This window comes from Pungitius pungitius, chromosome 4 (assembly GCF_949316345.1).
Source record: "Pungitius pungitius chromosome 4, fPunPun2.1, whole genome shotgun sequence".
NCBI classification, from domain to species: Eukaryota; Metazoa; Chordata; class Actinopteri; order Perciformes; family Gasterosteidae; genus Pungitius; species Pungitius pungitius.
Window position 1 is genome coordinate 14,406,568 of NC_084903.1, and position 14,736 is coordinate 14,421,303.

The 14,736-nt window shown below is 39.3% G+C and overlaps 4 protein-coding genes across 7 annotated transcripts; all 4 read left to right on the forward strand.

Annotated features, from left to right (window-relative positions):
• The first annotated feature begins 1,136 nt into the window (after positions 1 to 1,136).
• uraha (urate (5-hydroxyiso-) hydrolase a) lies at positions 1,137 to 3,568 on the forward strand. Of its 3 annotated transcripts, none has more exons than XM_037452037.2 (4): positions 1,137 to 1,344; positions 2,673 to 2,812; positions 2,916 to 3,051; positions 3,144 to 3,568. In XM_037452037.2, the coding sequence occupies exons 1-4, from the start codon at positions 1,291 to 1,293 to the stop codon at positions 3,231 to 3,233; spliced, it is 420 nt and encodes a 139-aa protein (XP_037307934.1). In that variant the 5' UTR covers positions 1,137 to 1,290; the 3' UTR covers positions 3,234 to 3,568. The 3 variants fall into 3 exon arrangements, with proteins under 3 accessions (XP_037307934.1, XP_037307943.1, XP_037307950.1); XM_037452046.2 differs by lacking the exon at positions 1,137 to 1,344 and adding an exon at positions 2,031 to 2,171; XM_037452053.2 differs by lacking the exon at positions 1,137 to 1,344 and adding an exon at positions 2,175 to 2,313.
• A 129-nt stretch (positions 3,569 to 3,697) lies between these two features.
• pdcd5 (programmed cell death 5) lies at positions 3,698 to 7,000 on the forward strand. The gene is made up of 6 exons (XM_037452074.2): positions 3,698 to 3,921; positions 5,026 to 5,069; positions 5,329 to 5,390; positions 6,090 to 6,181; positions 6,269 to 6,340; positions 6,425 to 7,000. Exons 1-6 carry the CDS (start codon positions 3,856 to 3,858, stop codon positions 6,473 to 6,475), a joined length of 387 nt encoding a protein of 128 aa, XP_037307971.1. The 5' UTR covers positions 3,698 to 3,855; the 3' UTR covers positions 6,476 to 7,000.
• An 873-nt stretch (positions 7,001 to 7,873) lies between these two features.
• mvda (mevalonate (diphospho) decarboxylase a) lies at positions 7,874 to 11,673 on the forward strand. Of its 2 annotated transcripts, XM_037454968.2 has the most exons (10): positions 7,878 to 8,049; positions 8,216 to 8,286; positions 8,626 to 8,740; positions 8,825 to 8,971; positions 9,123 to 9,322; positions 9,469 to 9,543; positions 9,689 to 9,907; positions 10,424 to 10,539; positions 10,663 to 10,771; positions 11,105 to 11,673. In XM_037454968.2, exons 1-10 carry the CDS (start codon positions 7,989 to 7,991, stop codon positions 11,183 to 11,185), a joined length of 1,194 nt encoding a protein of 397 aa, XP_037310865.2. In that variant the 5' UTR covers positions 7,878 to 7,988; the 3' UTR covers positions 11,186 to 11,673. The 2 variants fall into 2 exon arrangements, with proteins under 2 accessions (XP_037310858.2, XP_037310865.2); XM_037454961.2 differs by having other exon boundaries at positions 7,874 to 8,049; positions 8,626 to 8,971.
• Positions 11,674 to 12,074: 401 nt separating this feature from the next.
• LOC119198985 (cytochrome b-245 light chain) lies at positions 12,075 to 14,523 on the forward strand. The gene is made up of 6 exons (XM_037456624.2): positions 12,075 to 12,287; positions 12,631 to 12,700; positions 12,928 to 13,002; positions 13,110 to 13,193; positions 13,302 to 13,383; positions 13,769 to 14,523. The coding sequence occupies exons 1-6, from the start codon at positions 12,230 to 12,232 to the stop codon at positions 13,952 to 13,954; spliced, it is 555 nt and encodes a 184-aa protein (XP_037312521.1). The 5' UTR covers positions 12,075 to 12,229; the 3' UTR covers positions 13,955 to 14,523.
• The last annotated feature ends 213 nt before the right edge of the window (positions 14,524 to 14,736 follow it).

Below are 14,736 nucleotides of genomic sequence, written 5' to 3' on the forward strand. Positions count from 1 at the left end.
GAGCTAGATCACATGATTTCTCTTTGCATGCATGATTTGAGCTACAGTCAATCGTAACGTTAGTGTCAAGGTTCTGTCAGGGTTCAAGCTGCTGGTGCAGAGGAAGGGAGGGAGGGAGGACTCAGACGCAGGATCTAAAGGTTTCCAAAGGTCCTCTTTAATCCAAAATACGTGCTCCAACAAAAGGTAGACTCGACACAACATAGACAATGACACGACCGGGGGCAACAGGACAGCAGGGCTTAAATACACTAGGGAGGTGCAGGTGATTGGACACAGGTGGAAACAATCAGGCAATCACAGGACAAGGCAGGAAGTGAAGTTACCCAGAGACACGAGAGACATGAAACTGCAAAATAAAACAGGAAAGAGAACCAAACCGTCAGGCAGAAATTGAAACACTATCATCCATATTGTGTGTGTTCTGAGGACAGCTGCGGTACAAGTCAGCTTTAATTTTGAATTGGTAGTGGAAATATGACATGATAGCTAACTAGAAACCGTAAAATAACATCACAGAATGTAGTTAGAATAATTTGTGTTAATTCTTGAGAGCAGTTTCTTTAATGACGACACACCTAAAGTCCTAAAGTGAACAAGTGATGAAGTTCAAGAGTTTTCGGAGAGAACTCTGACAATAGCTTAGTAAATGGACCTCCTGATTAGAAGGTGTGTAACAGTTCCTGTCAGACTCGTTTGACACTTGTGTTCAAACTCAAAATTCCTGTCTAAGAAAGATGCAAATATAAAGTAATACGTAAATGATCATTTTCTGATATGCTCTATATTTATACTGAAAGCACATAGTTGTCTTTGCATTAAGAGCGTGTACATGAGAAAAAAAGCTAAATACAGCTCTATTTTAAATGAAGTAGTGGCCTGATATAACAGACCATCGTGTTATGTGTTTGAAGAGCAGTGCTTGTTGGCAACAATTAGCTTTAAATCATTCCCATCGTTACATTGAAAATTTTGAACGCATTAAATTGAGAGGGGGGTAAGGGGAGGAATTATGTGCTTGTCTACATCTGCCTTGGCCTCTGAGTAGACAACTTTGTCATCCATTTCCACCGAGTTCAAAGTGCAGAAACCAAAATGGCAAAAGGAGCTCTTGCACAACCATTCTTCTGTTGACAGAAAGATAAGCATTTGAGAACTAAATGTCTTTCTGAGTAGGTCAGTGTGCACAATTGCAAGAGGACAATGTGACAAACATCTGATGCCGTTTAATAAACCATGAAATTACATATTTTTCGTTAAAACTTGTGACCCAGTTAATTCACAGTGCACATGAGTGTAAACAGGCTGCAGCAGCTCAAGGGTCATATATTGCCTGAAAATAAGGTAAGCAAAAATCTTTTTGAAACATGTTGTATGGACAGTGTATTGCATTTTATAGCTACTCTGGCTGAGTTGACTTTGTTAAATGTAAGATAAGCAGAAGCAGTCAATAGTACAGTCATGGAATATATATTTTACCCCAAAAGCTTTTGACTTACTTATTTTTCAGATTTGGAATCAACTGATTATATCCAGGATTTCATTCAGCTTTTATTACAAGTTTGATGAACTATCTGTATGTAGTTGAGGTAACTACATGTGCATTTAAACAATTACTCTAATTACAATTACTATTAAGTACATTAGCCTTTATACACAATAACTCAAAACATTCACAATTTGCTACTTTTATTTTCTGTGTTTTAATATGAAAATACCCCCCATTAGATCAGTTTTATACATTTTCCTGTTTTGGCCAGTTTTCAAATTTTTTTATACAAATGTTGGGTATCTATACTTTACTGGAGTATTTATTTTTCAGACGACTTTTAACTTCTACATTTTTACGCAAATATCTGTACTTTTTACTCCCTACAAAAATAACCTTGTTACTCCTATTTCATTTTGGCTTGTTTTGATCGTTTTAAAAACCCCAAAAAAACCCTACCCGGATAAATCGCGTCATCCGGGTTGAGTGAACTTGATTGTGGTTGGATGAGAAGTTTAAACATTTACCATCCAGACACCTTATTGGTTTTCTCCGCGATGCGCCTGAAAATCACACAAATCAGAGGCCGGATGCAGAAGGTGGTTCCTCTGTCAGGGCGGCAGGGTGCGGTGGTCGGTGGTCGGTGGCAGGACCTTTTACAGAAGGCCACAAGCCGATCTCAGTTGGGTATTTAGCGGCATGGACACTACTCTTCCTCATGCAAATTCCAGTTAACGTCAAATGAGTATCTACATGACCATGGGTTCGCCGTAAATGTTTTTTCTAACTTTATTGAGAATTTGGCACAACACAGCGACTTGCAGGTAGCGTAACGTCTTACATAGTGATATAAAGTTATGTCTTAATGCGAGGCTTTAGAAATTAACTCAAAGGGATTCTGTATTTGCTCATGAAGCCCGAAACGGGTTATTTGGCCATTGTTTTGATAACCGGCCGTTGACAGTTCAGTGTTTCCATGAGTACTTTTATACTTAGTAGTAGTTTTGAAACCAGTACTTTTATACTTGAGTTGATACTTCAACTTCTATAAAAGTCTTTTTAAACCCTTGTATCTATACTTCTACTTGAGTAATGAATGTGAATACTTTTGACACCTCTGGTCAACAGTGATTTCTTTCGATTTAAACAGGTGAATTTAAAATCTTGACCTCTTGTTGTGTAGATCACAGCGATGGCAGGCCCTGCGAGCCCCCTGACCACCCATGTGCTGAACACTGCATTGGGGGTCCCTGGTGCAAACATGGCCCTCAGTCTCCATCGACAAGACCCTTCGACTAGTGCATGGCGTTTGATAAACACTGGGTAAAAACTGAGGAAAACAGTCAATAACCAAATCTCTTCACAAGAAGAATATTTAAAATATTAGTAACACTCATATGACTTGAATCATATTTTGTCTTAACAGAATTACTAATGCTGATGGACGTTGCCCGGGACTCGTAACAACACAAATGTTTACATCTGGGGTGTATAGATTGCATTTTGACACTGCTCAGTACTGGCAGAGTATGGGAGAGACCTGCTTCTACCCGTATGTTGAGGTGAGAACGTCATAAAGGGTTCTGTGCTAACATGAGGTACAATGCCGTTAAGTCATTTAACAATCTATTTAATTTTTTGTATTTTGTTGCAGATCGTCTTCACTATAACTGACCCGAGCCAAAAGCACCATGTCCCATTGCTCCTGAGTCGTTTCTCTTATAGTACATACAGAGGGAGCTAGAAATAAAGTGTGATGTCTCATCACAGAGTGAGGCAACTCCACGAAGAACATTCATCGCTGCACCAGCTGAACTGTCATATTTACAAATCGATTACACAAATTGATTAAACAGACTATGCTTATTTTGATTCCATTCATACAAAATCTGCACACTGCTAACTTTTTCAATTCTTTTTTCTGGTGCTGGTTCTGGTGCTGGTTCATGTAAATGCATCTGTTAGTGAGGGTTTTCAAAACTTGGCACTTACTCTCTGTTTTAGTCAGTTAAATGAAACTGACTTATTTTCCCTTTTTGTGAAACTAATACCATATCAATAAAGTATAAAACATCTTCATTGTTCTCAGCAAGAAGACCCTACCTTGTATGTTACTGTAACGCCTAATATACTGTATATTTTCTACAGTTCAACAATCTGTCCAGTAGGGGTCCTCGTAACCTCTCTTATCTGATCCTCACTCTGCGCTCGATTGCTTCAGCCTGAGAGTTGGCTCGTTGTTTTCGACCTTGATTACACTCCCCTGAACAAGGAAGGGCCTTGCCTCAATCGGGAGTTTAGGTTGCATTTTATGCCTTTATTTCGTCCCTTTCCAATCTATTAGGTCCATATCGCTGTTGTTAACCATGGCAGACGACGAATTAGAGGCAATTAGGCGGCAAAGAATGGCGGAGCTACAGGCGAAGCACGGGGTAAGAACAAAACGAAAGGGAGCGTGTGTGCGGTCGCCCTGTAAGAAGAGACTGGGTTCAGTATGCTGCCCGCTAACACAGTGCTAAACCAGCACAGAGGATGTACAAAGCCCACTTATGAGAGCAAAGCATGATGTAAATGCTGTGTAATTAGTCCAGTAGTAAGTAACATAAATCACAGCTATAACCATCACCATCTATGCTAGCCTTTCACACCCCTCTGACAATGAAAGCGATAACAAGGAGATATGTAACGTTAATATCTAAAATAACTCACTTTTCAAAGTAGACCGATGAGATCAGTTGAAGTTGGGTATTTTAATACATCTGTTAAATATCTGTCGCGAGAAGGCAATATTTGCAATAGTGTTTTTATTAGCCACATGAATATTATGTAATAGGGGAAGGTAAATAAGTTCTAATGTGACCCTCAAAAAAAACGTTGTACACTTCTAATATAGCTAAAAATTGATAAAGTGGCATCCTATGCAAATAACATGAATGTGAAAACACACTTCTCAGCAGACACTTCTCAGTAGGATATTATTTTTATCGATGGATACGTTGATATTGTAGATTGTACCAGATATGTACAATACATTGCTGCACTGAAATGTGTAAGATATATTTGACGTCATTTAGAAAGACTGTTTCCTCCACCTGGTTTCAGGGAGTGTTAACTCCTTTATTTTTCTCATTTCAAATCTTTAACCTGGTACATAGAGCAGCAGTCAAAATGTACTCATCGGCTGCATTCAAAGTATCTTATTAAGAAGAAGACATGTCAGACTGAATAAATATTTGAAAATAGAAACCAAACTCTTCAAATAATAACAAATGTCAACAATTTAGAACCTTTTTAATGAAGCAGATCAGATGGAAGGTATCCTAGATACAAAATACATTGCAAAATAAAATGAAACCGTTGTTGGACATCAATGAAACTGCAAATGAATGTGAATAAAAAAAGGTAAACAATACTGTAAATTATCCATCATGGTAAAGAGATAGCTCATCTATATAGACACTAATATGTTTACAGATGAGAAGTCGGGATGTTGGTATTGAATGTATACAACCCATATGTGACACATTTTCTTTTAGGATTCTTCTAATAATCAGCAGCAAGGGGAGGAGGCCAAACAAAGGTAAGTGTTAACTTAAACACTTGTGCACTTAAAGATCACATATGCATTAAATTATCTGCACACTATTGTGAGATGATAGGAATTACCGAGTCTCAATACATGAAAGTAAAGTTAATAGTTAATATGACGTTAACTGTGTAACTGAGTTGATGATGCGATGGCCTGACAGTTTGAAAGAAGTTTTCATTTTACTGATCTCAGTCCTTGACTCAGACGATGGTACGTAGGTCCTGATGTGGTAATGTTGCTTTCTTCACAGAGAAAAAGACATGAGGAACTCTATTTTGGCTCAAGTTCTTGACCAGTCTGCCAGGGCCAGACGTAAGTGTGCTGAGAGATTTATTTTGCCTATTGAGGGGAATGCATTTGGAAATTAATCAAGCTCTTGAAGAACCGAAAGCTATTATTAAATGCTTGGCTTCCGGTTCCGCTGCTCACAACTCACTCAAAAACTTCTAATTCAAACAGCTTCACACTCAACACGGTCCTTCCTTTGGTCCTGAGCATTTCACCTTCCATCAAATAGTTGCACCCGCAAAAGCTCACTTAAACATTGGCCTTTGGCAGTGTAACAGTTCATAGGTGACACGTTTTAATTGACTGCACAGTGTATAGATAACGCACTTGTAATTAATAGTAATAATGTCCCATAGAGCTCAAGAGTGATACAGTTGCTAAGTATGCAGTCAATTGAATGAAAGCTTTTTGAGAAAAAAAGAGCAAGCACACAGAGACTCCTTCCATTTTAGTGGCATGTATTTATTTGCCATCAAAAACACAAATGTATGTGAAAATCAGATATTACAAATTGTACAAATGATGATGAGTGCTTCCAATTCATTCTATTTGAAATGTCCAACATGATCCAAGAAATGTGAGGCTCCTATTTATTAAGTAGGGGAAAAAATGAAAAGGTCTAGTGCTTCTTTAAAACTGTGTTGTGTTATGAAAAGGTTATGATGAACATGAATAAATGCTTCTCAATTGTGAACACAAGGTGGTGAAATGTTCCTTTTTCAGTGAGCAATCTTGCTATGGTGAAGCCGGAGAAGGCCAGTGCAGTTGAAAACTATCTCATTCAAATGGCTCGTTTTGGATCTTTGGGAGGAAAGGTTAGGATATTGACCTGATGCTTGAATACAGTGTTGATATTATTCCTCATGCCAGAAATGTGACGATTTTTTTTTTTGTGTGTACAGATTTCAGAGTCAGGCTTGATCGAGATCCTAGAAAAAGTGAGTCAGCAAACAGAGAAGAAGACAACAGTCAAAGTAGGTTCCAATGTAATGTTGCCCGGGTTTGAGTGATTATCAGTCACTTGCCCATCTCACATCCTTATGCTCTGTACTCTTCAGTTCGACAGGCGTAGGGTGATGGACTCAGATGACGATGAAGATGATTACTAACTTTTAATGGGAACCGTGGAACAAGCCAAGAAATCTGGAGAGGACATGCTTCACTGAGACTCTGACAAAATCTATGACCTCTTTGCTGAATCCTGGAATGCCACACAAACATCTGTGTGTCTCTGGAGAGTACATCACCAGGAGGGAAGAACAAAGTGGAGTTGACCTTGTGGCGTAAAAGTTGGGGGTTTGAATACTCTGTGTCAAATAGGATGTTCTACTGATCTCTTTTCAGTTAAGTTGCTACAAATTTGCTCTGCTTATGTTACACCCCGACAGCTACAGCGGTTGGCTCCTCTAGTTCGTCTCTATAGTCACTTTTTCCCTTTATTTTTATCATGTTAGACTTTGGTTTTTCAATCACAAGAAGATGGATAAAATACAAACCGTTTTATCCAGATTGTTCAAAGCAGTTTTTTGTTTGTTAGGGCCAGCATCAGTTGAAGTTCTGTTGTTGCACTTTGATATTTTCATTTTGCTGACATGTTTAAAGGTTTACATTAAAAAAAAGGTCTTACATTTGAATGTTTGTTGTTCTATTGTATCCCTTTTATCAAATGTTCAGTTATGAAAAAGAGTTCACAGATTTTATTCCATGGTTTGAGGCACACAAATTTCCTAGTTTTATGGTTAAAACTAGGAAATTTGCAAATGCAAGAACAGAACAACTTTGCAGTATTATTACACATAATCACTAATGCACAAAAAAAGTTTACATCATCCTTTTTATAGATGCCTATTTATTCTCAACAAGCATTTACAGGTGGCTAAATGTTCCCAACTAGAATGGCTCTTTTGGAAGAAAACACTAAAGTAATTGTTTTGTGCTTTGCGTTCTTGCATTACATAATGGAAGAAGAGAATTTTCCAATTCTAAAAGAGTTACTGTGTCACTGTTAGTGGAAAGATTCTTTAAGTATAAAGTTGCTCCATGACAAAAGTCCTTTGCTTGCTTATATTCTTATAGTGTTGCTTATATTAATATATTGCGATCAAATGCTTTCACAAGTAGTCTTTAACATATAGTAGAGTTAAATTGTGAGAGTTGTAAAGTCATTGAAATACTCAAGAACAATTAGATACAAATTGCACTGACAGTACCTCATTTAATTTTTTTTAAACATGTTATTATCTTCCCACTGATTTTGACATACAAGTTCAATATCTTAAAATTGTTTTGCTTTGCATTGATAATCATTTACTTTCTTGGCCGCTGAATGGATTTGTTCTAATTCAGAGACACTGCTGTGGGATGGTCTTCTTCTTGCCCCATTTCGCACGACCGTGGTCAGATAATCTCTCATTGGCTCGTCCGAATGTTCGATCAAAATGGCTCGACTCTGATTGGTGGCAGCGTTAGTGACGTGTTCATGACCAGCCAACCGGAGGACACCGTGCGGAAAGGCTATACTAGTAAGGCTATGCGTTAGCTTAACAGTAACTACTGAACAGCAGTGTTTAGAGGTAACGTCATACATTTTTATTATAGAAACGAGTTATACATTAGGAAAGTATGGAGAAGCCAAAAACAGTTACATGTACCGCGCCTGTGAACATAGCTGTCATTAAATACTGTAAGTATCTCCTCGATTCAGTTAATCTTTCTGTAATAACTCATTCTTCTAAATACAATACATGCTTTTCCGGTGTGGTGAGCTGTGCACAGCAGAAACACAAGGGTTTGGATTTAGTGTCAAGCATTTCAAGATTGTTTCACCCTGTTTAAAACTCACTTTCCAGGGGGGAAGCGAAATGAAGAATTAATTCTACCCATTAACTCATCCCTGAGCGTCACATTGCATCAAGACCAGGTATTTACCTTTACGTGTGTAGCAAAAAGTCAGATGAAGATGCAAGTCCGCCATTTGTTCTATTTCATGCATTGTGATTTTCTACTGGAAATATTTTTTTCTAACCTTTGTGGGATATTAGGATATAGTGTCAGTATCTGTATTCCATGTTCAATGTAAATGTGATGGAAACATTGCAAGATGTTGAAATACACCTTGAATTGTTCCCTGGATGGGCTACATTGATGGTGTCATGCATTTGTTGCAGATCTTGAAGCTTGCATACTCTAGTCTGGCTTTGTTGTATTGATATAACAGCTACAATTTCATATAAAACCTCCACCCCCCCCATCTGTTCAGCTGAAAACTACCACAACAGTGGCAACCAGCAGGTCATTTCAGGAAGATCGAATATGGCTAAATGGCAAAGAGGAGGACATAACCCATCCTCGGCTACAGTCGTGTCTGAGAGAAAGTGAGTCCTGGCTTTTAGTTCCTCTTAAAAAAATCTACAGAAACAACAAGCCAACCTGTCATTTTTTCTGTGTTCTGTATTTAGTTCGACGACTTGCAAGGAAGAGAAGTAAGGACGGGGACCCTGCTTCGGATTCGATGAAATTGTCTCACAAAGTCCACATCTGCTCTGTTAACGACTTCCCCACCGCCGCCGGCCTCGCCTCCTCCGCTGCAGGATTTGCTTGTCTAGGTGTGTGTGTGTTTGCTACAGGTGTTCATCTTAGGATCAGAACCATGCTTGTTGTGTGTGGCCATTCTTCAATGAAACGTGTCTATCTGATATTTGATATATTTTCCTTTGACTCTGTCTCCCCTGCTCCCTCTTGGTTGTTGTGTTGTAGTTTACACTCTCGCCCAGGTGTTTGGCGTGGAGGGGGAGTTGTCTGAGATTGCTCGGCAAGGCTCCGGGAGCGCATGCCGAAGTATGTATGGAGGTTTTGTCCAGTGGATCATGGGCGAGGAAGACGATGGCAAGGATAGTCTGGCCCAGCAGGTGGCACCAGAGACTCATTGGCCTGAGCTCAGAGTCCTCGTATTAGTGGTAAGTCAGTTTGACTGTGTTTTTTTTTTTAGAGTGACAGAATGATGTGAAGTTTGATCCTGGCCCTTTTGTACTCCATTGTGAAAGTCTGATGGTGTTTTTGTTTTTTCTTCTATGAATGACAATTTATGAATGCGTTTTCTCAGGCCAGTGCGGAGAGGAAGCCAGTGGGCAGCACCTCTGGGATGCAAACCAGTGTACAAACAAGCCGTCTCCTAAAGGTACTCACATTAACTTACAGGTATTCAGTGTTTTAATATTACTGTCATTCTGCTATAATTGGAAACTACTTTAATTTATGATACTTTTTAAGCTAACTTCCTTGTGACTCACAAGACATCCCATGTTCATCTTTTCCTTGTGCAGCACCGAGCCGAGTCTGTGGTCCCAGGCCGGATGGTGGAGATGATTGAAGCCGTGCAAAGAAGGGACTTTGCTGCTTTTGCCGAACTAACGATGAAGGACAGTAACCAGTTCCACGCAACCTGCCTTGACACATACCCACCCATCTTTTACCTCAACAGTGTGTCTCAACAAGTTATCAATTTGGTGCATCGGTATAACGGACACTACAAGGAGACAAGGGTGAGGAGGTTTCTGAGACAGAGCGGAAAAATATTCATGTAGTCCTCTTCCTGTTGTAGTGTTTAACAGCTGTGTATTTAATTAAAAGAAATATTTAATTATTACATGACAAAAGTAAACGAAAGTAAAATAATGAGTTAAGGGTTAATGAATTAATAAATTTCTCTGCATCATAGAATACATAAATAAACGAAAACATGGAGCTGTGTGCGTTAAAAATATTCTAAAATGACTTGGAAAGTATCAGTTAGCAGTACATGATTTGTAGTTAATGGGACGAACACAAACATATTACAAATATACTCAGATCATTTTTTCCGTGGCAGTCTCTGTCTTGTACCACATATATTATTTAGAATTGTAGCCTCTTCGCATTTGCATCGCTGCTAGTAAGCGAATGCATTTGCCTCAGGTCATGCTGCTGTATTTCTGAGCTGGTGTAATGAAGATGTGAAACTAGTAGGGTGGTTTTCACACTCTTCGGATGACTGTTACAGCCTCCTTGTTCCCCTCTAGTTGGCCTACACTTTTGACGCGGGACCCAACGCTGTGATCTACACGCTACAGCAGCATGTTCCTGAGTTTGTTCAGGCAGTTCAACATTTCTTCCCCCCAGAGACCAATGGAGGAGAGTGAGTTGAAAGTTACTGTTACAATACATAAACTTGTCAAAAGTTGCTTCAAATAAGCCGTCTATTAAGATGTTTGCTTTTGCCTCTTGACATTAGAATTGAATGATTATTTATTCTCTGCAGGTTCATAAAGGGTCTTCCCATTGAGCACGTGGCTCTTCCTGAGGAGCTGAGACAGGCTATTGGTCTAGAGCCCTTAGCAAAGGGAATAAGCTACATTATTAGTACCAAGGTACACACACAGATCTAATCACTCTGTCACTTGTTTTTTCAGTTTACTTCAACGTCACCTAAAACATAAAACTCAATGTGTCTGTATCTGTTTTTGGTTTGTCTATCTTAAAACTGCACAAAGATGTGATGTATGAGTTGTCAGGTTGTCGTAATTTCTGTCCACATTTCCTTTTTAACACGCGGTTACGTAAATGTTGTGTTGCACTACTTCAGTTGAAAATTGTGGCACATGTTGTAAGATGTAGAGTAGTTCCTCGGCTTCACTGAAAGGAAATGGATGGATGGATAAATGGGCTTTTTCCTCAAAATCTTTTCATGTTTTGTGTTCAAGGTTGGACCAGGCCCTTGTGTTCTGGAGGATCCCACTCAGCATCTCCTTGGATCTGACGGGTGGCCTAAGAAAACTTTGTGATTCAAGTTCCACTGAATAAAAATGAGGGCAACACAGCAGCGAGATAACTATAAAATTTGCATTTATTTAGGTTTTTACAAATCACTGAGACACCACGGCTTCATTACTATTGTGGGTGCTAATACGTCTTTCTTGATTATCAAGCTTTACTGGTGCACCGGTCCTTATCTCTAAATTAAGTAGATATTGTTTTAGAGGTGTTCGACTCACTGGTTCGGTTGTAGGGATGAGCATGTGACTTTGTTTGTCAATACATGGACACGCTAGCATTGCTCACGGGTTTAACACACTGCACCATAAATGCAGCTCCATACTGCAGCTGGTCTTGGGCTCTATTCTACCTGAGACAAGGCTTGTGCCTACAATCCATTTCATTTCGCTTTTAATTTAATTTTCCCCTTGTAAAAATATAATTTCAGGCCTGCAGTACGTACTTAACTTTTGATAATTGTATTCTGTAACACTAAATAAAACATATTGTTATTGTCTATATTGCCTTGCGTGTGTTTTTCTAATTAACAATATCAAGCTTTTTGAGATTGTTTTGTCAGGGACAGATGCAGAGTAGGGAAACTAAAATAAACATGTGCTTGACTTTAAAAGCTGAAATGTTCAGAACAAAATAGCCCAGCAAGCACTAAAAACGTGCTTGAAATAATGATCATAACATGAGATCATTCCTGAATCTGGCAATAAAGCAACTTCTTTGTATAATTGTGTTTAGCAACGTGTTACCTAGTTGACAACAAGCTAAACGTAAGTTTCTTCAGCTTCTCGTGTTGCACTTATCTTTACCTGTTGGGTAAGTTGGACCGGTTAAGTGGTCCCTCCTTTCCACCGCACTTCTGCACCATTCGGAAATGACGATTTAAATGGGGATCGGCTCACGTACGCCCCGCCTCCCAGTCTGCACACACACACACACACACACACAAAAACACACACGCACACACGCTTCGCTTCTTCCTTGTAGAAAAGATCACATTTTCTAGTCGCTCTGTGGTGAGATCCAGCGGCTCGCAGGGCGGCGAATAAGTGAACGCAATGGGGAAAATCGAGTGGGCCATGTGGGCCAATGAGCAGGCTCTGGCCTCAGGACTCAGTGAGTATGAAAACATCTTCTTGAGATTGGAAAAAAAAAAAAACTTTATTGAGTGAGTTTCATAAAAAGTTTGATTAATTTACATGAGACATTAAGATCAAATTAAATATTTTCACGGGATATTCTGATCATTATCTATCTGCCTTGACCAATGGTATGCTACAGGTCAAAGCACTATATCTTTATCAATTGACTTAATTCGAGTCTGTTTTTAATAACAAATTATAAAGCGTTTCAGAGCCAAAGGGTGATACAGAATTTGACACAGGTTGTCTCTGAGTGGATTAGTAAAAGGTGTGTTTGCAAAAAGTTTTAATATTAACTTCCTGCTTCCTTCTTTTAGTTCTCCTCACAGGAGGCATTGTGGGGGTTGCTGGACAGTTCAGGGGCTGGCAGTTTGCTGCTTATGCTATGTATCCTTCATACCTAAACCATGATCATTTAGTTTAATCTCAAGAAGTGAAGCCTCATTTGTATTTGTTCTGGCATTCATACCATATTCCTATATTATGCGGTCTCATTTATATCTTTGCCAGTATAAATGAACCTTCTCACAGCCACAGATTGTTTATTTAAATTTGCTTTAATTATTATGTGACTAGTGAACCTTGTAAAGTGAAGGTCCTTGACAGATCAATAGTGCTGCTGGGGCATTTGTGTGTCTTTTGGAGTATCCCAGAAGCAAGAGGGCTAAAGGCACAAGTGTGGAGAGAACGTAAGTGATGTCTGTTTTTATGTGTAGGTCGTATTCCACTGGTCATTTTCTGTGATGATTGCATGTGAAGCTTTCTTTGCTAATTTCTGTCTCTGGTTTTCCCTCAGTGGTCAGTACTGCTTCACCGTGTGTGTGAAATCCTTTGGGCCATTGACAAGGAACTACTATGTCAGAGCATTTTTACATGCTGTGTGAGTTCACATGTCATATGTCACCTTTGCTGGACTGCATTCCTCTCGTTCAGTGTCTCTCCAATAGAAGACACTTTAGTCTTCAAAGTTTTGTTCCGTCTTTCTTAGAATCTGTGTACCTGGTGGTTTTATGCTCGCTACTGTGCTCGGATGTGTCTGCCTCGGCATCGCCAGCATTATCTACCTTGCAGTAAGTTAATCTTTTATTACTTCAATTTCTAATTATAGCAGGTAAAGTTGTTGGCTGAGGCAGGAAGTAGCCATTTGACCGAAAGAAGGAAATGACAACAAGGAAGAGATTGGTTCCTCAGTTGAGACACGGCCGTCTCATTATGAAATCTGACCCAGCTGGGGTGTGCCTGGATTCTTCAACATTGTGGTTACCACAGTCATGAAGTTTATCTTACACTGTTAATCTCAATCTAAGTGTGCATTTGACCATGAGTGTACTGGATAAGGGCCCTTGCTATGTATCCTTCCTTTTAAAGTTGTTAGGATTTGAACTTGATAGGTTTGAAGCACGCTTTACTTGATCTCACTGCCTTTTTTTTTCGCCGTCATCCTCTTGCTTATAGGCAGCTATCCGAGGTGAACACTGGGAGCCCATTGTTCCAAGGAAGGAGACGGTAGGACCGCCACCCGCCGACATCAAGAATCCCCCCCAGAATCCACCACCGAGACCTCCTCCTGAGACGCGCAGGAAACGGGTAGATGACCTCGAGGGAGCGGCCTATGATAACCCCATTCCTGTGCAAGACTAACTAACCAATTTAATGCATCATCTTCTTAACTCTTTCCCTTGTCTGTCTGAGAGATTTGTACATTTAAACATATCAAAATCAGTCACAAGATGATCTTATATTAATAGTTTTATGAAGCCAATGAGTGGACTACATGTCGGCCCAGACAAGATTCTGTACCTTGAGAGTGAACTCAAATGTTTCTTTATCACAATTATTGCGAATTAAAAGGAAGAGTAAAGCCACCACAGAAATCAAAGGTAAATGCTGTAGCTGCTAAGTGTCGACCATTCACAAAGGTTAGCAAGTCCAAAGACTGTAGGTGTTGCACTGCTGTTTTCTTTGCTGACCACCAGAAAATATATGAAGTTGCGTTGCATCCACTGTATTGTTTTCCAATGCTTATGTATGTACTCACATTCTTATCTTAACCCCATGTATTTATGTATTTCTTGAGGTCAACTGATAACAACAGGCATTAAGGGGATTAAGTTAACATATTGGGCTGGGGCTGATTACATTGGGCCTTTATCATTATTTTGTTGCCTGTATTTTGATGTCTTGTAAATAAAAGCCTTATGTGCATTGAATCATGCTCTGTCCTGGTTTTGTATGTTCATATATATTATCTTGCTGTACAAGTGTCCAATGGATGTTTATTTTAAGAACTGACATTTGCAACTTCCCTTTTTTGTAAACGTAGTTTCACAGTTCAGTTACAATACATTAGAAATTCCATTTCTCAGTGTTGAGTGTCTGCTTGTCACACTGCCATTGTTTGTTGGCTTATGATGTATTGGGTG